Source organism: Platalea leucorodia, assembly GCF_965183815.1.
Source record: "Platalea leucorodia genome assembly, chromosome: Z".
Classification (NCBI taxonomy): domain Eukaryota; kingdom Metazoa; phylum Chordata; class Aves; order Pelecaniformes; family Threskiornithidae; genus Platalea; species Platalea leucorodia.
This window is the reverse complement of record NC_138858.1, coordinates 86,908,048-86,932,883: the sequence shown is the minus strand read 5'-3', so window position 1 is coordinate 86,932,883 and position 24,836 is coordinate 86,908,048. Positions and strand designations below refer to the sequence as shown.

Genomic DNA, 24,836 nt, shown 5'->3' with positions numbered 1-24,836 from the left:
GCCCGCTGCCCTCGGCACGGCGGACTACAGCTCCCAGCGAGCCTCGGGGCGGCGGGAGGCAGGCACCGCAGCTGCCACACGACGCAAAATGGCGGCTGAGCGGGGAACGTCGCTGCGCTGACGTAAGCGGGGAGCACGCATGCGCCGGGCGGCGGCCGGCGGCGGCCGGTGACGGTGAGGCGGGGGGCTGGCGGGCGTGGTGGCCCGGTCCCTCGCGTCGTGGCTTCCCCCGCCGGGACGGCTGACGGCCCGGCCTGCGGCGGGGCGAGTGGCCGCGCTCGGAGGGGCCGCCGGCGCGGAGCCGCTTCCCCACGCGGGCCCCGGGCCCCGTCGGCGGCTCGGCCTGGTCGCCCCTCGCCCCGGCCGCCCCTCGCCCCGGGGCAGGGCTGCGGAGCCGGCCTCCTCCCAGTGCCCGGTTATGCGCTGACGTAGTGCCCGTTTTCTCTGTAGGTGAACGTGGAGCTGAGGCTCGGGGGGGTGTGCGTGTGGTGATCGAGGAGTCCGTGCCCTCTTAGGAAGCCAGTTTACCTCCAGGAGCTGTTGAGCAATGTGAGTTTGACAGATTGCTTTATTTTTTTGTAGGATCCGAGGGAATATTTGAAATCCGGCCTCTTTCTTTGTCCTTTCATTACTAATTTCTCTCTAGGCCCTTCATCCACTCTTTATCTTTTGCTCTTCAGCTGCGAAAAGGGTTTTTCTGTTCTTTGGCTTGTCACTTTTTTAGTCTCTTTCAGTGCCTGCGCCAGCCGTGTTCTTTCTTGGCCTCATCCCATTCAGGCAGTTTTGACTATGGTGTTTCTAAAGGTGATTTGAGGCAAAATATTTACCATATGCATCAAAATAGTGCATGATTATGTTAGGCTTCAGGCTGTACAATCTGCAACACTTGGACTTGGCAGTGCTAGGTTAACGGTTGGATGCAATGATCTTAAAGGTCTTTTCCAACCTAAATGATTCTGTGACTCTATGTGTCCTTAAATGCTTATTCTATTTTGCTCTACAGCTGTGGTCAGAAGCAGGGTCTGCTATAAATGTGAATGAAGGGAGAGGAGCATTGCGGACACCATCTGAACATAAATGCCAGGCTGGCCATGGTACTGCTGTAGGTAGCACACAGGGAAAACTCTGATCTTTAGGAACCCCTTGAGCACATGTCCAGTGCAATATGCCTCTTAAGCGCAGGTCACTGTTTAGTAATTCCTCTTTTAAAAGAAACTATATGCAGGGTGTCTTTCTAGAAGTGTAATTATGGTGACTGTCATATAACACCTCCCCTCCTGTTTAAATTTATCTTGAACATTAACCAAAAGTTTGTTCTGGGATACCTACTTTGTATCGTTTAAGTGTTTGTAATATTGACTTAATCCTGCATTGGAGCTAAGCGTAAGTAACTAATTTTAACCATATTATTTGTTTCAGCAGTTCTTAGTGCTGTATGCATTTTGGCATATTGCCCTATATTTCTGTGTTTAAAATGCTCTCTATGCAATTACAGTATGATATAAACCATGTTTTGAGTTCAGTATGTCTTTTTATAAGAACTGATTATATGTCCTTTTTACTTAGTAGCCACAATGTCAAATAAGGAGGTGAAGGCAGCATTAAAGAGCGCTAGAGATGCAATACGAAATAAAGAATATAAGGAAGCCTTAAAACATTGCAAGGTAATTAATTTTTTTACTTGGAAGTTAATGTTTCTTGCACGTTTTCTTTGCTGTTTCCATACCCTTACAGCTGTACAGTAATGCAGAGCATAGAGTACCTTATTGACGTAATAGTTGAGATTAATTTTCAGATTTAACGTCATTGATCATTCATGTTAGTTGCCCATAGGTAAACCTTTATTCCCCTTCTGTTTTGCATTTGCTTATGTGTGGCAATAAGAATATTAAGTTTAGAATGATAGTGATAAAATCCATTTCTAATCCAGACCTCGACAGGAGTGCTTTAATTGCTGAGCTACAGGTACAGTTACTGACAGAACAGTTCAGATATGAAGCATTCTCTGCTTCAGGTTATTAAAGCTGAACAATCTTAGCCTTTTCCTAAAAACGAGTTAACTTCTAATATTACCATACTGAATAATTCACCAAACTGTAATGAAAAAATTCAACAAGTGAATCTATAAGATGCATTTGATTCATCAGTTTCACTTGAAATCGTGTATTTCTAGGCAGTCTTGAAGCAAGAAAAAAATAACTACAATGCTTGGGTTTTTATTGGCCTGGCAGCTGCTGAGTTAGAGCAGCCTGATCAGGCCAAAGGAGCATATAAGAAGGCTATTGAACTTGAACCAAACCAGTTACTGGCATGGCAGGTACGTGAACGTCCAGATTCACTTTTTCTTTCTCTGAAAAGTGTCACTATAGAGTTAAATGTGGGAACAAAGCAGAGTTGAGACTTGCATCATGTTTTCTTGAGGCCCTTAGTTCTCTTGAAGGTTTGGAGTAGGTGAGGTTTATATTATTTGTGTGTCCAAAGTAAAGCCATGGGTGGGTGCATGTGTGTAACAGGGTGAACTTTAGTTCCAGTGTGTTTAAGTTTGTATTTCTTGTGTAGACTAGATAGCAGTGAAACACGCAAGGGAGAACATGAATTGAAACAGGTACAGTAAATCTGTCCGTGCTTAGGAATTTTCATGCTTGTAGCTCAAGAAACATTTGACAATGTTTCTTTCATAGGAGAGAAAATGTTTTATCTAGTAACTTATTTTTCCAGCTTCCAGCATCAAGTGGATTGTTACTGAATTTTGTTGTGGTTACTTAAAAACAACAGTATACATTTAAAATAGCTGTGTGCTGGGCGGTGTGTGCAGGACAACCTGTAACAATACATAGTTAAAACATAACAGTTTTGTTATTTGGAGACTTGTGAAGCATAAGATTGCATATTAGGTCTGTCTCAGATAGCAACAATCGGTATTTTTCTAAGCTAGTAAGGTTCTGAGTATTTTCAATACAAATAGCTCTTTAAAGTATCACTGTTGGTGCCTGGTTTCAAAGTATATTGAAACTTCCTCAGTTCTGCAATCAGATTCTGGCTTTCTGTTACTATACTAGATGGTATGATACTTGGATATCATATGACTTAATGTGCTTTGTATATTGTCTGTTACACAGACAAGATTATGTAATATATACAGGTTTCAAATAGTTGTTGGTATTAGTTAAAAAAATGAGGAAAGCTTTTCATTTAAAATATGTAGATTCATAAGGCTGTACAGAAGTACCAACTTAGATTCTGCTCGGAGATTACTGTATTAACACTTGACTGCACTGAAGGCAATGAAATAATTTTTGTAGGCAGTACTTACAGTGTCCTCATAACACGTAAGTGTTGACATCAAATCTTACTTATTTTTTATCTTATTTTAAAGGGTTTAGCAAATTTATATGAGAAATCCAACCAAACAGATGTCAAAGGAGACTTGGCAGATGTTTACCAAAAGCTTTTGGAACTCTATGAAAGGTAAAGAATATTGAATACTGTCATTCAGTCTATGATTTCTGGTTCAGTGAATGCCATTGCTGATACATAGGATAGTCTGCAAGTTTTTGGGTTTGTTGTTTTTTGTTGTTTTTTTTTTTTTTAAAGCCTTCTCGTATCAGTGGGTAAGCTCTTGTTAGTAACATTTTTGTACCTGTATAAGGCTTCTCGATCCTGTCCCTTTTGATAGGGCAAAAACTCTTGGAATAATTGTACTTGAGGTTAGTAGTTCAGAGAATTGTAATGTTACCCTCTGTCCTCTGTCTAAACTCACTGCCTTGAAGCATTTAGTGGTGATAGTTCATTGTCTGCATTGATAAGTTGGCTTATTTTTCTCTGGTTTTGAAATCAGAGAATATATGTCATCTGATTCATATAGGTACCGCTCTAAACAAATCTAACTCTCAGCTGTCACTGTACCTGACTGGAGTGTTCGATTTGTTTCCTTAATTTGAAAATTGTTCAAAAAGAAAAGTACAATCCCTTAAAGTAACTTTTTTTAAACTCAGTTACAGCAGCAATGAGTAAAACTTTTACAGCAATCTGTAGTATTTATTCCAAATATTTGTTTGGCAACTGAACCTACTAAGAAAATTATTTATCGGAATTAGAAAAATGTTATACTATTTTATGGAAAACTTAGCTTGTTTGTGTGGGATTTTCTTCCTCCTTTCTAGTGGTGACAAGCAGAAATGGTGTGATGTATGTAACAAGCTTGTGGAATTGTATCATCAAGAAAAGAAATATTTAGAGGTGGGTAAAGACTGCTTTACTTTCTGTTTTCTGATCAAATGGGAATTTCTTGTTAGAACTAGCTACTTTTCGTCAAGGAATCACCAGTCTTTTGGGCCACAGACCACTTCAAGTCTCCTTGTGGACCACTACCAGAAAGAACTGGTTTTAACTATATTCCTTTCTTTTCTACTGCGTAAGACTTGAATGCAATCCATTAAACTGACAAAACTTGACAAAGAATATTAGTATACAGGCTGAAAGGGTGCAACTTCCTTCTTCTGCTTTATTTCTAGAAGTCAAGCATGATCGCAAACGCACGTTTACATGCAGTATGTAAGAGTCAGGTGTCCTTTGCCTAGCTTGGCCAGTTCTAGGTGTCTGATTAGCCCTTCACTGGTGTGGTGATCATAGACTGTCCCTGATACTTCATGCCAGAGGTTAAGGTAGAACTTGTACACAACCCAAACACAATTGCCTGTGTTTTACGTACTGCATTCCATGCACAACAATAAGGACATGCAAAGCTGCTCCAGGGCAACCCAAGCTTCAGCCCACGTAGCCCTCCAACAGTCCCTGTCAGCATGACCATGGCAGAAATAAGTGATGGCTCTTGTCAACGTACCACAAGGTGGAGCTGTTAAATGCCTGAATGGTTCAACAGTAACATTGCCTATAGTCTCTGTAGTAATGTTACAGGATACCTATTTTTGCAGTTATGCTATTCACTCTTCCTTTACTCTTTAGAAAGGTTGCTTTCTTACAAAGTGGTGCATGGTCTTACTCCATGTCATCTTCTCCCTTTTCCTCCAACAATGGAAAATGAAAAGTTTTACAAATCACTTAGCATCATGCTCAAGACTGTTAATTAGCTCCAAAACCTCTTTGTATACCAGTTTCTGAAAATAAATCCCATGTTAGTAGTTTAGCATATGAAGACAGGCTTGCTCGATGTGCAACAGGAGATTGCAAATTAGGCTTCAAGGTCCTATTTTCTCTTTTCCAGTTCTGTTGATTTTTTCCACACTGGAATTTCAACATGTACTGCTGCCGTTCTTCTGTTTCTGTTCATAGTGCTGTAGGTGCAACAGGGCTTCCATTTTTTTCTTCAGAGTTTATCGGAGGACCATTCAGGTCTATTTTTACTGTTGATTTCCTCCAGGAGCCAGAATCAGAATTCATACTCTTGATGTTGCCTCCCTTATTTACTGTACCTCGCAAGGTGGACAGGTCCCACACAATGGTTTGGGACTTGTTATTGCTTTAATCAGAAAGCAGGTAAATCTGGGTCATTACTTTAAGCGTTGATCTGTTGTCTACCCTAGTGTGGTAGAGTTGACAGTAATTGGAAAGCTTGTGTCAGACCTCCAGTTCTTTAAAGAGTGACAGCATGGTTCATTTGTTTCCTTGTGACAGGTGGCTGAAACATGGCAGAAACTAATACAAATGAAACAGGAGGAAGGTGCAGAAAAGGCAGAGCTGCATCAGCTTTGGAAGAAGATGATCCAGTTACTGAAAGACAGTACACAAAACCAGGATAACAAGACTGAGCAGTTGGTAATTTTTCTCACTCCTCCTCATGTAGATACATGTATGTGCACAGTGCAGCTGGACTTCAAATGAAGCCGTAAAAACCACACAAATCTTGTGACTGCTTGTCTCATTAATGTTTAGTAGTACTAAACTTCTCAGGAAAAGGTGGGTGATTTTACCTTCTGACAAAAACAGTGAGGATGCAGCAGCCTGAGGTGGGCCTTAGGTGGCATAAGGCACCTAAATCCAAGCAGTCATCCTGGAACTCCTTCATTAACTGCGTCCTAAGTTCTGTAGGAGTCCATGTTTGTACTGTAGCACAGTGGTGCGTTGTTCTACCTCTGCATGTTACAAGAAGCGTCATTCATAAGCTTTGACAAGAGTCTAGAATGTAGGTGTTCTTCAAAATAAGAAACTCCCCCCTACTTTCCCCCCAGGATGAAAGAGGTAGTTGTTTTTACTTTTCTTTCTATGTAGTGCTTATCCTGGATAGCAACGTTTGAGTTCAAATTTTCCTTTCTCCTGCAGATTTTAATCTCTCACTTCTTAGGAGAATGTCAAAGCTAATTGGAGCAAACAGAATGATCATGAATTACACTGATCCTGTGTTCTCTATGGCCAAAGTGAATTTTGTTTTATCTGTTCTTGCAAGATGAACCTCATTCAATAGGAAGGATAGAGATTTCTCATCACCAATCTGTTTGATAGCAGTGCTCCAGAAAGGTGGAAAATACAAATTGAAATAATTTGAGACAGAAGAAAATTGAATCTGAATCTCTACTTTTTGAGAAGGCAAATGCTGTAACTTATGAGCTATTATAGAAAAGAGGTGCTGCAGGCAGCACTGCTTTCGTTTTGGGGACAGGGAGTTTAAAAAAGAAAAAATTTGCATAAATATTGGGAATGGGTTTCACATGCAAATCTACAGTTTACTCTACTGTGTTTCTGAGTAAAGTATCTGAACCTGGAAGGGTTTAGCATGCTTGTTTAGTAGCCTGCACTCTGTGGTGCCTGTGTTTTCCCATATGTAAGGAGTCCAGAAATAAAAGACTACATTTCTGGACTAGAGCAGGGGGGAGGCCTGACAGCTAACTGTAGAGGATAGTAACATAGGTTTTGTGGTACCAAGTCCTTCTTTGAATTGGGATTAGGTGTGAAGGAGGATGTGTGTTCTTAGAAATTTTGCCTTCCTTGTACCCATCTTACATTATGAAACGGTACATAGCTGCTTCCTCTTGTACTGGACAATTAATGTGGTTTGGATCCTATTTGAGTACTGCTTCACAGTAAGGAGCTTGCTTTGTGCCTTTCTGTGTTCACAGTACTAGTGTAAACTTAATGAGTAGGATCCAGATAATAACATACAACTATCAACTTAACTATGGAAGGGCTGGAAGACATGTCCTGTGAGGAACGGCTAAGGACTTTGGGCTTGTCTGGTTTGGAGAAAAGGAGGCTGAGGGGTGACCTCATCACCCTTTGCAGCTTCCTGAGGAGGGAAGGGGAGAGGGAGGTGCTGAGCTCTTCTCCCTGGGATCCGGTGACAGGACACGTGGGAATCATTTGCAGCTGTGTCAGGGGAGGTTCAGGCTTGACATTAGGAAGCATTTCTTTGTCAAGAGGGTGGTCAGACACTGGAACAACCTTCCTGGAGAGGTGGTTGATGACCCAAGCCTGTCAGTGTTGAAGAGGCATTTGGACAATACCCTTCATAACATGCTTTAGCTTTTGGTCAGCCCTAAAGTGGTCAAGCAGTTGGTCTAGATAGTCATTGTAGGTCCCTTCCAACTGAATTATTCTGTTCAATGAAGATAACATTTTCCTAGAGTCATTGTTTGTCGCACTCCTAATTATTTCTTATTTCAGCTTTTAACTGCATTTGAACATGCGGTGAACTCTGCTGACACTGTTCCTGGTGAAGACCACCAAAATCTTTACAAGGACTTTATTCAGTGCTTGTCAAAAGTAAGGTTATGTTAATCTATCTTCATCAGTGAATAGATGTAATATTCCACATCTGGTAATTCACACACATAACTATGTAATTTCTTTCTTTCAAGTTTCCTCATGAAACGGCAAGGTTGGAAAAGGCCTGTAATGATATGATGGCTTTGTATCCTACTGTGAGTTATCCTTTAGAAGTACTTTGCTTGCACTTTATTCAGTCAGGTGAGTGGGATGGGTTTGGACATTTTTGGGGCTTAAAATATTTCTTTTATAGTTAGTTTTGTGACAGTTTTTTTGCAAGTTTTTACCCTTCACGACCCAATACAAGTGCACTATTTACTTTTATGTTTCTGCCTGTCTGAAACGAAAACCATTTGGTCCTATGCTTTGCTATTTCCTAGCTCTGTAATTGAGTGTGGACTGTAAATTGGCAAAAAAATTCTGCGAGTTAAGTCCAACTCTGGCAATGGACAAAGTCACAAAGAAAGAATGCCTTACAAAACTCAAAAGCAGCCTCTCCAGATAAATGAAGGTTAGCTTCTTAAGCTTAGAAGAGGGAATGGAGAATGTTAACCAGTGCTCTAAGGCTGAGGATGGGCTACACTTAGGTTATTCTTCACGTAGAAAATCTCTCTTGGTGAAAAAACCCAAACATTTGTGAAACTTTCTTCAAAAGAATGCCTGGTGAATAGGGCATAAACAGATCTGTTTAGATATTTGTTCTAAGTAGAAAAGAAAAATCTCTGAGGAAAGAAACCCAAACATGGTGTGTCAATAATGCAGAGATCTAAAAGTATGCAACTGCTATTTTCAGTAGTTCACTAAACAATATTGCAGTAGTGTTGGACACTTTCTCAGCATTTTCAAAGACAATTACTAAATTTTGATCTTTCATTTTATTGTTTAAGGCATCAGAAGTTGATTTTATTTCTTTTTAAAACAAGGAAAGAAAATCAGGAAGAAAACCCCTGTGGTTTATATAAAGAAAAATAAGTTTCAGCTTAGGTAGAAGAATGCCTTTTCCGGTTTTGAAGGTAGGCTTCATGGAATACTGTAGCAACATAAAACAAGAGAGAATTTTTCACTTTGATTTGAAAGGCTGAAGACAAATGAGGCCCAGACTCATTTCCACATGAGGATGCTTTACAGTTCAGAGAAACATGCAGAAATTGATTTCCAAAGGACAAGGAGCATCTGTTTGGCACAGTTCTTACATGCCAGTGCTCTGACAACATCTCACCATCCCACAGACATCTTGGGGTGGGGAGGATGATGCTTAGGTTTTAGTAAGGCTGTTTGTTTATATCTGAGTCATTCCAACCATGTCATAGTCCTCCATGCCCCAAACTTGTGGGCTTGTAACTTGGATGCATTATTAGTCACCTTTACCAAATGCAAATCAAAGGCAATCTTTATGTCAAACGAGTCCATATTTTTTTAAAGAAAACAGTAGTTCAAAGGCTGTTGCTGCAAGTCACAATAGTTGCTTTAAGCAAGGACTGCCAAGTCTACAATCACAGCTAAACATAAGCGTAAAAAGTTAGTGGCATCAGTTAAAATTAAGCCAAGACATTAAATTATGTGGTTTCACAGCAAGACTGTTTCAGCAAGCTCATCACAGCAAATTTGTAGGTACACAAGGCCTACTCTGGAAGGAAATAATTTTGATTTGCTTGAGGCAGATTTTGATATGCGGGCATTCAGCTGGCCTTACATGAAAACCATATGAAGGAATTAGTTTTTATTAATAAAGGAAGTATACCTGTGGAAATTTAACGTGAGTGGTTAAAAAATCAGGTTTCAAACTGTTAGTTCATTTTGTTTGGTGGTACTGGGTTATTTAGATTACTGCTTGTTTTTTGCGTTTGGATTTCGGGGTGGAGGGTGATAAGTGTGTAGTGCCTTTGGAATAAAGTTTAGTTAATACATTACTTTTAGCTCAAAGGATAAGGGTCATATTTATGTAGATAAGGTATGCTGTTGCATTTTTTTTTTTTTAATCTAAAACTCTGTAAAATATTTCTTTTTCTGAAACTAGGCACTTTGTCAGAAGAGGCCCTGCACTGTTTTCCTAGACTTTTGGAAATGGACGCAAGCAGTGGTCCAGGCATCATTGGTTTTGGTATAAAATGCCTCCAAGAAAAGAAATACAAGGAGGCTGTTCAGAGTCTTACTGAAGGTAAATGTAAATATGAGGTATAAGTACTCTATAACTTGAACACTAGCTGGTTTATGCTGGATATTTTGGGAATCTTATACTTGCATAGCACTTTGCCAGTTCTAAGACCAGCTAGATTTTAAAAGAATACTCAACACTTTCTCTGAATTTTTTTTAAGTATAGCTTTAAGTGTAACATCTCTGAAGTCTGTTGTTGCTGTTACAGTCAGCTCTCTAGTATTTTAGTGTGACAAACTTTAAACTTCTTTTATTCGGACTGTTACTGGGGAAATACCTAGATGAAGCAGTAAATACAGCAGTAGCAATTAATGAAAGAATGTGGAATTTATAAAGTAAAATGCAACACAGCTCCTCTAATTTAGTCACTGCATTTCTATACCTGAACAAAAATGACCTCCCTTTAAAGTTACATAATTTTAACACTTACATTGGGTAAACACTTATATTGGGTATCTAAAGAGAAATATCGGAGGATTTTTTTTTACAGTAGCCAGAATTGCTGAAGAGCTGGCTTACTAAACTGTAATTCTCTTGTTTGTATTGAAATGGCAAAACTCTCTGAAAATTATTCATAAGTATACTAGGTGGAAATTAGGACTCTCCACTTCCACTGCCCTGGCCATGAATAATTCAAAACTGCTTACTGAGAAAGCTAGGTAAATAAGCACTTGGGATCTAAGCAATCAGGATTCAGTCAGGCTATGCTGTGATATGCTGCATCCTTTCACCCAGGTTTAGAAAAAGATTGTTTCTGAAATTAGATTTCGGAATATTCTACAATATTTTACAGTAGCTTACCCACAGTGAAATAACATGGCTTGCTAAAATCTGAAATAAAAATTTCAGGTGCTTAAGAGAGAAAAAGTCTTCCATGGAAAGCAAATTCTTTTGGCTTAAATGGCCACTGGATGTTTTGACAAAACATACGCCCTGTTTTTGGCAAAGGATACATCTCCCAAATAATTTTATTTATTTGTTTTTACTTTTACATGTAATACTCTGCTCATGAAGGGGAGAATGCAAAGGGCAAGGCTCTTGGTATCGGCAGAAATGTATAAAGCTTGGAAATAATGTCTTTCCTAGTGAGCCAAGTGTTTGCATTTTAGGCATTGAAGTTTCAAGGCATTATTCAGTAGTATCTCCAAAGACTCAAATTCAGTTTTATTATTGAATCTTTAATTAAGGCAAGTTTATCAGGAAGTTTCAGTGAAACAGTCTTGCCATCATTTTTTTGCTGGCTTGAAGTTCTATAGGCCTGTTCAGTGTCTAACAAAAACTTTGTAAATCGGTCTACAGGCTGCTGATGTTAATGTCTCATCAAAGTGAAGGACTTTTTTCTTTTTTAAACAAAAGTGCACCTTAAGCCAGTGTTGTATATTTCGTCGCTTTTTCCCCATTTTCTTTTCTGTATGTGTAATGTTATATGCAAAATTAGCCTAGCAGAAGCTTACATGCTTCTTAGTCTTTGCCTTACTGCATGGAGGCCTCTATGTCTAAAACAGTTTAAAATAAGACTCCAAGAAAAAATTAACTGCAGGTCTCATTATCTGATAATATGCTTTTGATGGTGCTGTAGGGCAGTATAGCATCTGCCAGCTACAGTGTCTTTGCAGCCCGAAGCAACTTTTTTTAAACTCTTCTTTTATTAGGTTTGCAGAAGACTAGACATTGTCCAGCAGCGTGGCATTATTTGGCAGAGGCACAGATGAAAATTCACAAACACAGGGATGCTGTCCTGTCCTGCAATCAAGGTAACTGCCCGCTAATTGAAAGAGCAACTGGAGGGGTACACTACTTTATGTAGTCCAGCCAGTGTGGGCTTTGCATGGTAGGTCTGAGTTAGCAGCAGTCATAGTCCTTTGCTTTTTGCAGTCTTACAGCTTGTGCTGGTGTCCCCTGCTTCTCTTGGTTTGTCGCAGCTGAAAAACACCTTGTGCTGCTTAGTCTCAGGAAAAGAGAAAATACTTTGCTAATCAGAACCTGCCTGATGGTTAATATTTAGAAGGTTTGCACGCTCTGATGTCCTCCTTCAGCTGGTGGCTGACCAACTCCGCCAAACAGCAGATAATTGCCTGAAACCACAAGGGTAGCTGTCACAAATTTTTAGTCTGGTAGACTTCATATTTAGACTTAAGATAAGATTTTAATCAAGTTAATGTAAAATGCAGGAATGTGCCATAGTATAACTGCATGTTAATAAACCTCACTGAGTGTAAATCTTCATCTGTGCTAGCTGGTAATGATCTAGTGATGCATATCTAATCTGAACAGAGCTATTGTCTGATGGTTATAAATGAAGGAGCAGCCAAAGTGGACTTTTTTCTGACGGGACAAATGCAATGAAAAACTTCTCAAGAAAGACTTGAAGAAGTAAAAGTAAAAGTATGCAGACCTGGCTAAGCAGTCGTGGGAAATTATTAACAGCAAGTAGGAAGTACTTGCCAGTGAGGGAGATTCAAAAGGCCTATAAATTTGGGTGGAGGAAATGTGAAAACAGAACAAAGTAGGCAAAAAGAAATTTATTGCAGAAAGAATGAAAATGAGGTGATTCTTTTCCCGTCTATGTTCAGTGTCGAAGAGCTCAGCGTGACTTCTACACCATGACCCTTTTCAGGGGATTCATCAAACAACTTGTCTGTGATTATAGCCTTAATAGAAGTTACTATAAAACAAGACAAGAAAAATTATCATTAAGGAACTATGAGGTATCGACTTAGGAATTGACAGAGGAACATAAAGATGAAATTGCTGAAGTACTAAGGGGTTTATGTAATTGCTTGCTTAAACTGTCTTGGCATCCAAATACTTGGAGGTAGATAGCGTGACCCTAACTTTTTAAAAGGGTTCTAGGAAACATCAGGGAAGCCACCAACAAGTCTGATATGTTTAGTGGTTGAATTAGTTAAAAGTGAAAGAAGGGTTAGGGAATTTATGTAGACAGATTTATTCTGGGGGATAGACAGCATGGCTTTTGTAAAGTAAAGTTGATTTTTAGAACTCCTTGAAGCAGTTTACGAGCACGTAGGTAAGGGAGAGGTGATATAGCCTTCTCTGATTTCCAGGTGGTAATTGATGAGATCTCTTACAAGGCTGTTAAGGAAACTAAGCAGCCTTGGCATAAGAAGTAGAGTTGTAGCATTGAGTGGTTTTTGTCGGTTTTAAATAAGTTAAAAGCTAGAGCACAGTGTAGTAATTATGTCTGTTTTCAGCTGGTAGGAGATGTCCCTGACATTTTCACCAATACCTGTGTTGTTCATTCTCTTTTCTAGTCCTTTATGAATGTTGAGTAATGAGGTGCTAAAGTTTGCTGCTATTCAAAGCAGACTGCAGAACTCTGAAAGGAGATTACCAGAGTGGGTAACTAGGTGTTAAAATAATGCATAAAATTCTATAGTCTTAAATGCAAAATCCTGAGTTGTGGGAAGAAATGTTCCCACAAAGCTATCCTACAGTCTTTTTAAAGTAGAGAGCAGAAAGTTCCTCATTTTGCATGAAAAAATAGGACTGTGTCTTTCCCCTTCTGTGCTTTACAGGCAAGTCATATATTAGGAACTACAGGAAAGGGAATGGTTAGCGAAACAGAGCACCAACATGCAGTTGCTTTAAGAACTTTAGCAGCATGGTGAAATTTGTGTGCAGTTTTGGTACTCATCCACCATTTCTCAAAAAGAAAATAATAGTAGAAGTTAACAGAGTAGTAATAAGGTTGATCAAATGTATGGAAAATGCAGCATGTGAGAACAAGTAAATAGCCTGTAAAGTCCTTTTCCAGCCTGGAGACGAGGTGATTTTGAAATCTGTGAAATTGCAAGTGATGGGGAAGATAAGTAAAGATCAAGTGTTTTGTTTTCCTCTGCAAGGTCTAGTTAGTACCAAATGAAACTAAAAGCTGGCAGGCTCAGAACAAGCAAAATAAGTTTTGTTCCTCAAGGCAAAGTGTAAGTTTCCTTGAGTCCAAAGAATGTGTGGAAAGTGGGAGAGAATTCTGGGGGAGCATTGCTTTACGCTTGGCCTGTCTTACTGGCCATATCACGTCAGACAAAAGTTGATCATCTGTGAAAATAAATATATTTGAGTTGTTCAGAAAGTTCTTGCCTTTGGAGAATGCTGAAGCTCAACAGAGATGCCTCCATTCTCTGAGGTGAGATTATAATGTGTACTGGAGAAGTAATCAATACTGCATAGAAAGGTACAAAGTTACCTTTGCACAGGCGCAGAGTTAAATCCCTGGTTTCAGTAGTATTTTTTTCTTCAAACACTGAAGTGTAAACCAACTTGTTTATTGAAAGGTCATAGTTCGGAAGAATGTAGTGTTCCCATTTATAAGGCCAGCAGCTGCAAAGCAATCAATCTCTCCACATGTCTGAGAGGACCTTTCTAAAATTGATTTAACTTTTAAACTTGAATGGATAGAAATTTTACAGAACAATTTCTTCAACATGGGGGAGAACAGTCAAAAAATTGTTTTTTAAGTGGTGCTCTAGTGGACTGAAAAATTGTAATTAACAAGATTTAAAACATATTGGGAACAGCTGTGCCCTTTATAGTTCCTTTTTCTATTTTTACTTGAAACTTTTTTCTTGTCAACAGCTCTCGAGGTTCTTGGAACTCCTGAGGGTCCTACTCTTCAGTGGAAGAACCTTATCCTTCAGTTGAAAGCAGAGTCTTTGATTAAAATAGCTGATACTGATGCTGCAGAAGAAGCCATTAAAGCACTCGAGCAGGTATTTTCATTGACTAAAATGTGTATTTTTTTGAATTTTAAAAAGCACTCTCATCTTTTTGTACTAAAAACTCAAGCTGTGTATTTCTTCCCTTGCCTCCTCTTTGCATTCTGTGTGGTTTAGACAAATCCTGCCAAGTATGGTGTAATCCAAACACTCCTTCCTTCTCTGTCTTTTTTAGGCTTTACTACAACTCTTTTTCACTTGTAATTCTAATTTTAGAAGCTGTCGCTTTTGACCTTGTCTGGTCTTGCTCAGTGCTGCTGGGTTCTTGCTAGTTCTATGGCTGCTGTTCATCTTAATTTAAATTATTGTTATAATCCTACTCCCCATGTCCTTCATTTGCTTGTCATTAGTCATGAACAAGACCATATTACTTAAAGATTGAATGGTTAAGCTTTAAGCAAAAGTTGCTTCCCCTCTTCTTTGCCTCACAGTTTCATGTACACTACTTCTTCGATGTTTAGACTTCTGTACGTTTGTCCTTGCTCTGTACCATCTTCTGCTGGTTCTCCATAACAATTACTCTGTCTAAGGCTTCTCAGGAGTATTTTATCTAAATGTTTTTTTGTCTTTATCTTCATGCAGTCTGCCTGCTTTTGACAACTGTGATTTCTTAATCTAGGGAAAGAATAACTTGGTCATGTCTATTACTTGGTTTCCTAGATTGTGGATGCAAGCAGTGATCCTGTGGTTTTAGCTCTCAGAGGTCAGGCTTATCTAAACAAAGGTTTAATGGATCAAGCTTCCAAGGTTAGTGCTGTATTCTCATTCCTGTAGGCTAAGTAGAATTTGTTTCATAGAGGAAATAACTAGGGAATGATGACGTCCTTTTGCAGATTTCGCAAGAGCTTCTGTTGTCCCACCCTGATCTGGCTGAGTCCCATGCTCTAGAGGGTTTCATCCATTATTCCCAAAAGAACTACGAACAGGCAGAAAGAAGGTAGATTTTTTTTTTTTTCTTTTGCTCTAACAGGGAAATGTGGGGGAGTATAGAACATAGTGTTTTGCAGCTTTTGAGAGTTTGTCTGATTTGACCTCTGTTCCTTTTATTTAGTTTTCTAAATGCTATTGAAAGAAAGGCAGAAACTGCAGAGTATCATCAGTACCTGGGGCTCACATACTGGTTCATGGGTGATGAGACAAAAAAAGACAAAGGAAAAGCACTCACTGAGTTCTTGAAGGTAATCCTTTAACTAATCCTGTAGAATTAGTGTTTTCCTGCATCAGAAACCAAATCTGGAAAAATACACTGACTGGAACGACAGACTTGAATATTCTGCTTGTTACCATTTACAAGCCTACAGAGCCTGTAAACCAAGTTCAGCTGTGCAAAAAAGCATTGCAGTAAGCTGTGCAGTTACCTGGAATCTCCCTGCTTTAGTTACCCTCTTTTCATCTAATTCTTGAGGCCTCTGATTTAGCCAAACATAGTGGTGATTCTCTCAGTCTTCTCTCCTTGGGGGCTTTAAAGTTGAGGCCTCTAGATGACCAGCTGTGCATAGATCTTCAAAGACATTTTGAAACAGGGAGGGCAAAAGTCAAATTGGGAAAAAAGTGAGGAAGGAAAAAAGATGAGAATGGTGTTAGAGTTTCAGTGTCTGTCCAAGGAAGTAAGTCTGCAAAACCCCACAATTTATATGCTTTTCCTGATCTTTGGATTTTTAGTGGTTGTGGCTTTTTCTCTGAACGTAGGTAAGAATGTGAATCTAAAAGATTTAGTCTGACATCTTTATTGGGAACATGGAAGTAAGACTCTAGACCTTGTAAACTCACCATATAACTTCATGACAGGTGTTGGCAACTCAAATCATTGCCTACTGTTTGCACTTCAATAACAGCAGTGTACTGGGGAATGTAGTTGAAGTAAACAATACTTTTGGTTCTAAACTGTTTTATGTGAGCTTTTTTTTTTTTATTATTGTCAAAGCTGTTTTCTGCTCCTTGGGGGCTGTGGGTTTCTTAAGTATAAACAAATCTGCCAAGTGTATCTAAAAAGGAACTTAAACTTTAGAAAAGGCTGGAGTTAATTGTGATGTAATATGGTAAGAGTATGAGCATAATGGTTGAAACTGAGTATCATGTGAAAATTATGGGATGTAGTAAGAAATTGTTTTCTCCTAGCACAACTAGCTTGTTAGTACTTCATGTACAAAATGCTTTGTGTCACGAGGTTTGTAGCAAATTCTGCAAATATTTATAGCTCAAGTAATATCTGAAATTTTAAAGTTTGACTACTCAGATGTGTCACAGAAGGAGCTTAAATAAGTTGATAAGCAGAGATTGAACAAGTAGTTATCACTGGACCAGTTATATCATCAATGTAATCCTTCAAAATGCTGTCTTATATTGTGTTCATATTTCCTTATAGGCTGCAAAATTGGACAGCTACTTGGGAAGTGTCTTTTGTTATTTAGGTAACTACTACAGAGACATTGCTGGAGACAAAAGTAGAGCTCGTGGTTGCTATAAAAAGGCTTTTGAACTGGATGGAACTGATGAAGAATCTGGAACAGCAGCTGTAGGCTTAAGCGTGGAACTTGGAGACATGGTATTGTTTATTCAGGGTTTTGGATTACTGCTGTTTTGTTTTTCTGTTAATCCCACTCTTTGAGGAATCACTTCAGGTTTCCTCTGTATTTGATAATAAGATCTGGAAACAGATGTTCTGTCATTGCTTAGCAGTTTTCATAGTTGGACCTGCTTCAATTTCATGCTTCAGTGCCAAACTAAATCTGTCTGGGGAGAAGGGTAGGGGAACCAAGCATGACATTGTAGTCATCACATGTGTGATGTAAATGAATGATTTTTTCAGTAGGGAACATGAAGAGAAAGCTATTTTTCTTTCCATATTTAACTTGTGCCACTTCTTTTCTCCGTTGTCCACCTTGCTTCTTTCAGGAAAAGCATACAAAGTCATTGGAACATTTAATAAAGTATTTCTTATATAACATTGTATAAAAAGTTCTTAGCCTGTGATATTACAGAGCAAGTGTAACCCATACTTGGACAGACTCCATTGGAACATCTGGAAAGTCAGTCTAAGTGTCTGACTTGCTGCAAATACTAGTATCCTTCTCTAGTTTAAAAAAATAAATAAATAAAAATAGTCTCTAGAAAACTGCAGGAGGCTACTGTCTATCTGCAAAGACAGGTACAGAAGAAATAATCACGTCTTTAGATGTGATAATTTCCTCCTCTAATCTGCCACTCAGCCTGCCAACTTTAAAAAGTCCCTGTAACATTTCTTCATTACAGTAATTAACAGATTAGACAGTTTAATGGTTTGCTGGATTAGGAGTATTCTTCTTCAACAAGAACTTTGTTCTTTACACATATATGTTTACTAACCTGGCATTTTTGGTGCTTTGTTAGGACACTGCTCTGTCAATCCTGAATGAGGTAACTGAAAAAGCGAGTACCGGTACAGCAAAATGGGCCTGGCTTCATCGTGGGCTTTACTACCTGAGAACTGGTCAGCCGTCACAAGCAGTGGCTGAGTAAGAGAACTAGTGGTTGGTTTAAGCAATTTTCTATAAATCCCAACAAAACAGTCTTTGATCTTAGCAAGTTTTGAAAATAAGTTAGCTGATTATAGGATAGCTTGTACTAAACAATGGGAAATGGGTCTGAGCAAGCCGTGTCTCTCTTCAGTTCCAGAATTAGTACAATGTAGTCTTTTCAGCGTAGCAGTGTTCTGTACTAGCAAGCCTGGTGACAGGCTTGTCATAGACAAGCATGGTATAGCGCTGAATAATGAGCCAAGATTAGGTACAATGTCTGAACTTGTATAACGTGCTATGAGGATGAAGACACTACTATGCTGTGTTTAAAAGTTCTGTATAATTGTGTGTTTGTGTCCTGAGAATATATAATGCAAGGAAATAATTTGGTAGCTTGCATCACCTTTTATTTAAATAAATTTATATCTTGATATCTTCAGTTTGCAGGCAGCTCTCAGGGCTGATCCAAAGGATTCCAACTGCTGGGAGTCTCTAGGGGAGGCTTACTTGAGCAGGGGTAGTTATTCAACAGCTCTGAAATCCTTCAGGAAAGCAAGTGAGCTGAACCCAGAGCTCGTGTACAGCATTTACAGAGCTGCAGCAGTTGAGCAGATTCTAGGCAAATACGAAAATGCTATAGCTACCTATCAACAAATCTTAAAGAAGACAGAAGACTATGTGCCTGCACTAAAAGGTAATATGTCTGAATTTGAAAATGTTAACTCTTTCTCCCTCTACACACTGTAGTGCTTCAGTCTTGTGGAGAGTGTCTTGGTGTATTGAGGTTTTCCTGCATGGAAGGATAGATGTGGATTTTGGGTATGTAGAGCACTGTGATTCCCTGCATGTAAGCTAGTGTGTAGCGGCCTGCCAATATCTGAAGAGCTCTTAAATCATGATGCATGGGAGTGATTATTTCTTTTTCAAGTAAGTATGAAAGGCAGTTATATCTGTGTAGCTACCAGGCCAAATGGGTAGAAGAATTGAAGATAGGTAGAGGAAGCCGGCTAACAGTGCTGCAGTTTCACCTAAGCAGTCAAACACTGGCTCAACAGGCGATGGAGTCAGGCTGCCATTTCGAAGACGTGGGCTATACTAACTTTCTGCTGCTCCTGACCATATGTTCCTCACTTTTTGTGGTAGCCCTGGTAATTCAGACCCCTCTGAGCTTCTTTGAGTGATGAAAAATATCAGTAAGGTATCCCACGAGGTCTACAGGCGTTAGAAGTGGAAATAGGTCTTCAGTATATCGCTGGGAGCAGAGAGAAGTGGGGGAACTGGAACTCCTTTCTGGTGATAAGACTCTGATTCTCGAGATATATAGTATTGTGAGCGTGTAACGTTTTGATGGCCAATGAGTAACTGTTTGGTTGACATTCTCCCTGCCACTTCATTTTCAGTCATTCTCACCCCATATATCCATCTGAACTAGATGCTGTTTGCTGCTTGGTACCAGTGTGAATTTTTAAGTTACAGACCGTTCTTTTGTTTTGCGTAAGGCCTTTTGATTTTTGAGTGAATGTAAGCTGATTCTTACAAGACTAAATCTTGCAAGTGTTGGTTTACTCTTGCAACAGTAAGTTTTTCACCTGAAAGGGTGACAGAGAGGTTGTCCCTTTACCTCATCCTGTATAATTTTGTCACTTGGAATTTGCCAGACTGAAGTGACATAGCAAAAACTCCATGATGGAGTTGGAGAGTGTTGCAGATAGGCAGTTTTACTAGTTGTCAGGCAAGAAGGCAACGGCTGACTGCAGCAGCAGTTTGCACAGGTGTTGTGTAGAAGTGTATGTATGTATATATATATGTGCATATATATATATATATATATAAGCATGTGTATTATGGCTTTTTTAGTGTCTGTAGGTGACAGTTCACAGTGTTACCTGGAATAAAATGCTTAGTGGGGACATAAGCACATGGTATCAAGGTTCCCCCCGCTCCTCAGTTGCCTGTGTACTTATTCTGTTCTTAAATCTCCTAACTCTTCTCTCATAATCCTTCTCATCTTAATCTGATTTGTTAGCTCCAGATCCTACTTTGAGTCCCAAAACAGTCTTCACCTTCTTAGAGACTCTTTAATGTTTAGTCAGGTTTGCTATCTTTTTTGGGCCTTCTTAAAATTCTCTGAAACATACATCAGTATACTTTTGTTAGTGTTCTGATCTGTTTAGACAGTTTCTGAATTGAGTTGTTGGAAGCATAGTCCCTGGTAGGTGAGAGAAAACTAAACTGATGTTACTTGAATGCATCTTTTCAATGTATTTTATTTTTGTGTTATTAAATGGTATGGTTATTCTGCCTCTGCTCCAGCATATCTTTTAATGTATAACTTTGAGGAATAAATTAAATTTTGTTTTTAGATTGCAGCGCTTCTTGACATCTGAGAAGCCCATGATCTTGGGACTTCTGTGTGGTCAAGACAAACACCTAGTGGGGGCAAGATAAAGATGCTTGCAAAACATGACTACCGTGATTAGTAGTTTGGTATAGGTACAGGGTACAATAGCATGAAGAGGGTAGCTTCAGAACTGTAAACATAATGCTGAGAATGAATGGTACTCACAGCCAGTGACTTACTGCCAGACAGAATCACTGCTGGTGCCAGCAAGAGTATAACCCAAGCAGTTTTCTTGTTGATTCTAAAATGCTAGAAATTATGGCATTAGATGCAGTTTCTTTCTAACAGTTGGATTTATTTCCATGTGAAGTAAATTCTTACATAAATAGGATTAAATAATGTTGATTTCAAGTCTTCAAGAAGATTTCCCTTTCTGCCTACCTTGACATTCTTTCTTCTTTTTGTGTTTTGGCAATGATTTTTGACTCGTGTGAAATGAAGGTTGGTGTACTTGTCAAAGTCTTACCAATGCAGCGCAGATTTCTTGTCAGGGCTTTCGTTAATGTTTGAGGACTAACCCAAAGCTTAAATGCTGTGGTTTTTATAATTAATTACATTTATTTTAATATTCAAATTATTCTACAGTTCACATTTGACAGGATAGGTAAAAAGCAAAGTCTCTGTTGTGACCACTGTGGATCTTTTGATTTTGGCATAGTATGTGCAGGGTTTAAATCTTTATATCAAGCAGAACACTGAGCAGGCTTCCACCATCCCACTCCACCTCCTTTATCAAGCATGTCATAAAAGCATCTCTTTTCATAGAAGATATTTTCTCCTATTTTCAGGACTTGGTGAGTGCTATCTCATGCTGGCAAGATCAGCCCTTGATAACTATTTTGATAGGAAGGCTGTGGATTACATAGAACAGGCTCTTGAATTTTTTACAAGGTTAGTACTAAATATTCAGTTATTTAATTCCACTGGGATTGTGAGTTGACAGGCAGAAAAATAAGAGTTAAGTGTTGGAGGATTTTTGGTTAAAATAAATCAAATGGACCAATTGAATAAGCAACTTAGGCTGCTTAAATCAATGGTAATTATAGAGTTTTCTTTTTTCTGTTTAAAGATACAGAGTCATTTGATTGTAACACAAGTGTGAAATGACACACGGTTCTCTCCAGCTGTCTTCCTGTATATATGGGGCTGGGAGGAGGGGATTTCTACCAAAAATGGTGGATGAGAGGGAATTGTTCCTTCCCTCCCTCAATCTTTTTGTTTTTCATTTTGTACAAAATGCTTTAGTGTGCTAAATTAAACCTTGGGATAGCTGCTGTTACAGGAGATGGTCCATCAAGTTTCTGCAGACGAGTCATGTCTTGTAACATGGTAGTGCTCTCAAATGGAAGAGTGGGTATAGTCGGTTGACATGTTGATAGCTAATGGCTAGTTTTCAGAACTGACTCTTAGTCCCAACAAAGTTGGGATACATTAGCATTTTGTAGCTTCTCTTTTTGGTTATTTTTGACCTTTTAGACCTATGGCTTGAATAGGAAGAAAATTGAATTAAAAAAACCAAATAGCTCATTGATTAATTACATTTGAGTTTGTGTCGCTCTTCAAAGTGGTGAACTTTGTTTCAGAAAAGGATATTGAAGTGTCTGAATGGATGTTTTGCGGGTTTTCTATATTGTTAATTACAGGGCAACAAAGCACCGTCCTGATGTATCTTGCCTCTGGAAACTGCTCGGAGATACCTGTACTAGCGTGCATGTTATTTCACCACCCAAAGTGAATGTTCAAGTTCTAGGATCCCTTCTGGGTAAAAATGCAGGCAAACAGATACTGAAGAAAAGTGAGCTGCTCAGACTGGGAGGAAGGTAATAATCTTTATTATCAAGAGCTTCTATGCAGCTTGAGACTCTATATGAAGTATTGTAGACTATTTAATTTCTAGAAAATGAAAGACATGCTGATCTGTCAACACCTGCATATTAAGCAAAGATTAATGAGGTGGTAAATAGTGTCTCGTGCTTCTTCCAAATTACGCTGCTCATTTTGGAATATGTTTGCTGAATTGCCATAGTGGCTGTCAACACTTCATCTAGCACCTGCTCTTCTCCTTGTTCCTGTCTCCAGAGCATGGCTACATCCTTCCTGTCATTCAATAAATTGTGCCTCTTTAAATGGAGTGGTTGCAGTAGTTGCTAACTGATTCTCCCAGGAATTTTTAAGCTTTCTGTCTATACTTCTTTCTTATAAAAATGTCATCAATCCTTGCCCTAGGTGTGGGGTCTAGAGTACATTGGAAGAGAGAATTCCTGGTTTCTCACCCTGGAAGCTCATGATGGTAGCAGATATTTGTAGTATTTCTGTAGCCTCTTCTGTGACTCCCTCTGAGCTTTGTGCAGTTGGATGTGTAAGGCAGGAAATGCAGCTGCTTAGTATATCTCAACCACAATATGTGAAGCCAGATACTTCCTAGGAGAAGTCTTATTAACTGTAAAAATGACTGTTGTTTGTTTTAAGTAAAAGCATGCATATTGCAGCTGACACAGCTTTGATTTAATGCATACCTGTGGCTTCACAAGTGGTAGGTAGATTCTGTGAAGATAACTGAGTGAAAATCAGTTAGTTGTTGTTTGCTTTCCATTCTTGTCTGGTTTTGTTTGTATTTATGAATGTTTGCTTGGTTTAGGTTTTTAAGCACTCTTTTGAATGTTTTTTCAGCTTTCTGCTCTTCATGTAGAGAGGCTTGGAATAATGCTTCTGTGATTCATGTTTCTGTAGGTGTTACGGCAGAGCTTTAAAATTGATGGCTTTGCCTAGCATATGGTGTGATCTTGGAATAAATTATTATCGACAAGCAGAGCACCTCACAGCAGTGGGCACTGACATGAATGAGATCAGTGAACTGCTAGAGAAGTCTTTACAGGTATTGCCTGTTTTTTCTGTTACATTCTTTAAAATTTAAATTGGTATTGGTGCTTGTCTGCATACTCTCTGTCCTCAATAAAACCTACGTCTCTGAATAAGTAAGTGTGTAAAGTCTTAATTTTTGCTCTTCTAGTGATACAATCCATATTTGATTTTCTTCCAGTGTCTCAAAAAAGCTGTGAGGCTTGACAGCAAAAATCATCTTTATTGGAATGCACTTGGTGTAGTTGCTTCCTGTAGTGGTAAGTCTTCAGTGAAACCCCTAGCTCCATAATACCCTAAATTAGAAGGCAACTTGGCTAATGGTGTTCATGAAATTCAGTTAGATCTAGCTCTCCTTTTTTCTTTTTTTTTTTCCCCCAGCTATTGGGAATTATGCTCTTGCTCAACATTCGTTCATCAAATCTGTTCAAGCTGAGCAAATCGTAAGTGCTGTAGGCAGCTGCCATCTGTTTCAAGTGGGCATTTAAAACTTTTTTCCCCTGATGCAGTGTTATTTTTGAATATAGTAATAATACATTGGTTTTTAACTTTATTTTTTCTGTCTAGAATGTTGTTGCCTGGACCAACTTGGGGGTTTTGTATCTGGCAACTGGAAACATTGAGGTAACTCTCTTTCCCATCCTCAAATATAGTTTCCCTTTCCTTTCTCTTTTTTTTTTTTTTTTTTTTTTTTTTTTTTTTTAAGGGGGTGTATGGGGGCGGGAGTGTGGGCAAACAGTGAAGAATGTCCCTCTCCAGATTCAAGAAATGTACTTCCTTTGAATGAAATGCAGTTGGCACCTGTACCATGCAAATGAATTAAATATTTGTTCTGGAGGGGATAAGTGAACTGTTACCATGCCAGACAGTACAATAGCACTGTTATCTTTGCTTCTACAGCAAGCTCATGAAGCCTTCAAGGTAGCCCAGTCTCTGGAGCCTTCTTACTTATTGTGTTGGATTGGGCAGGTAAGATGATGAAAAATCGTAATACTGTGGACCAAAACCAGTTGTTAGTCAAAGAAAGGACTTGGACTCCATCCTAATAATTGGCACTTAAGCGTATTCCTGAAAATTAAATGTTTTAGGTAAAGGGAACTTCTGCTTCCCCTGAGGGTGGATAGGACCCTTTGTTTTCGTAATGTTAATACAGTAGAAGCTACATTCATCAGGTATCTTTATATGTTTTCCTGGCTGATGTTGTGAGTTCTGTAAGAAACTAGTTATTAAAAAAACAATCACTGTTTGTGCTCTGAGGCTTTTTATTGAGCATTGGTAACAAAGCACCGTCTTCATAAAGTGCTAGTTATTTCAGCTTCAGCTATACCCCTAGCTCATTATATGACACTGCTTAAACGTCTTTTCAGGCCCCCCCCCCCCCCGAAGGAGTAAGTCTCTAATGTATATGGGACAAAAGCAGTACTTACTTCTTGGGAGGTTCCTTCCTCCCCCTACCACTGAGGGTTGGATGT

General features: G+C 39.0%; 1 protein-coding gene across 3 annotated transcripts in view; it reads left to right on the top strand.

Moving 5' to 3' along the window:
- Window positions 1-47: 47 nt before the first annotated feature.
- Window positions 48-24,836, top strand: part of SKIC3 (SKI3 subunit of superkiller complex) — a 50,787-nt gene continuing 25,998 nt past the window's right edge. Inside the window, exons 1-25 of one of the 3 annotated variants that reach the window (XM_082337271.1) lie at window positions 48-122; window positions 451-549; window positions 1,567-1,664; window positions 2,174-2,317; window positions 3,377-3,468; window positions 4,164-4,239; window positions 5,635-5,775; window positions 7,618-7,716; window positions 7,812-7,920; window positions 9,737-9,877; window positions 11,527-11,628; window positions 14,468-14,601; window positions 15,268-15,354; window positions 15,441-15,544; window positions 15,659-15,785; window positions 16,973-17,152; window positions 17,977-18,101; window positions 18,545-18,798; window positions 21,294-21,396; window positions 22,149-22,325; window positions 23,236-23,380; window positions 23,546-23,624; window positions 23,746-23,807; window positions 23,932-23,988; window positions 24,265-24,333. In XM_082337271.1, coding sequence (XP_082193397.1) covers window positions 1,575-1,664; window positions 2,174-2,317; window positions 3,377-3,468; window positions 4,164-4,239; window positions 5,635-5,775; window positions 7,618-7,716; window positions 7,812-7,920; window positions 9,737-9,877; window positions 11,527-11,628; window positions 14,468-14,601; window positions 15,268-15,354; window positions 15,441-15,544; window positions 15,659-15,785; window positions 16,973-17,152; window positions 17,977-18,101; window positions 18,545-18,798; window positions 21,294-21,396; window positions 22,149-22,325; window positions 23,236-23,380; window positions 23,546-23,624; window positions 23,746-23,807; window positions 23,932-23,988; window positions 24,265-24,333 — 2,697 coding nt within the window. In that variant the 5' untranslated portion in view covers window positions 48-122; window positions 451-549; window positions 1,567-1,574. Of the gene's footprint in view, window positions 175-450; window positions 550-1,566; window positions 1,665-2,173; window positions 2,318-3,376; window positions 3,469-4,163; window positions 4,240-5,634; window positions 5,776-7,617; window positions 7,717-7,811; window positions 7,921-9,736; window positions 9,878-11,526; window positions 11,629-14,467; window positions 14,602-15,267; window positions 15,355-15,440; window positions 15,545-15,658; window positions 15,786-16,972; window positions 17,153-17,976; window positions 18,102-18,544; window positions 18,799-21,293; window positions 21,397-22,148; window positions 22,326-23,235; window positions 23,381-23,545; window positions 23,625-23,745; window positions 23,808-23,931; window positions 23,989-24,264; window positions 24,334-24,836 lie in introns of all 3 variants that reach the window. The other 2 variants (XM_082337272.1, XM_082337270.1) reach the window with 2 other exon arrangements.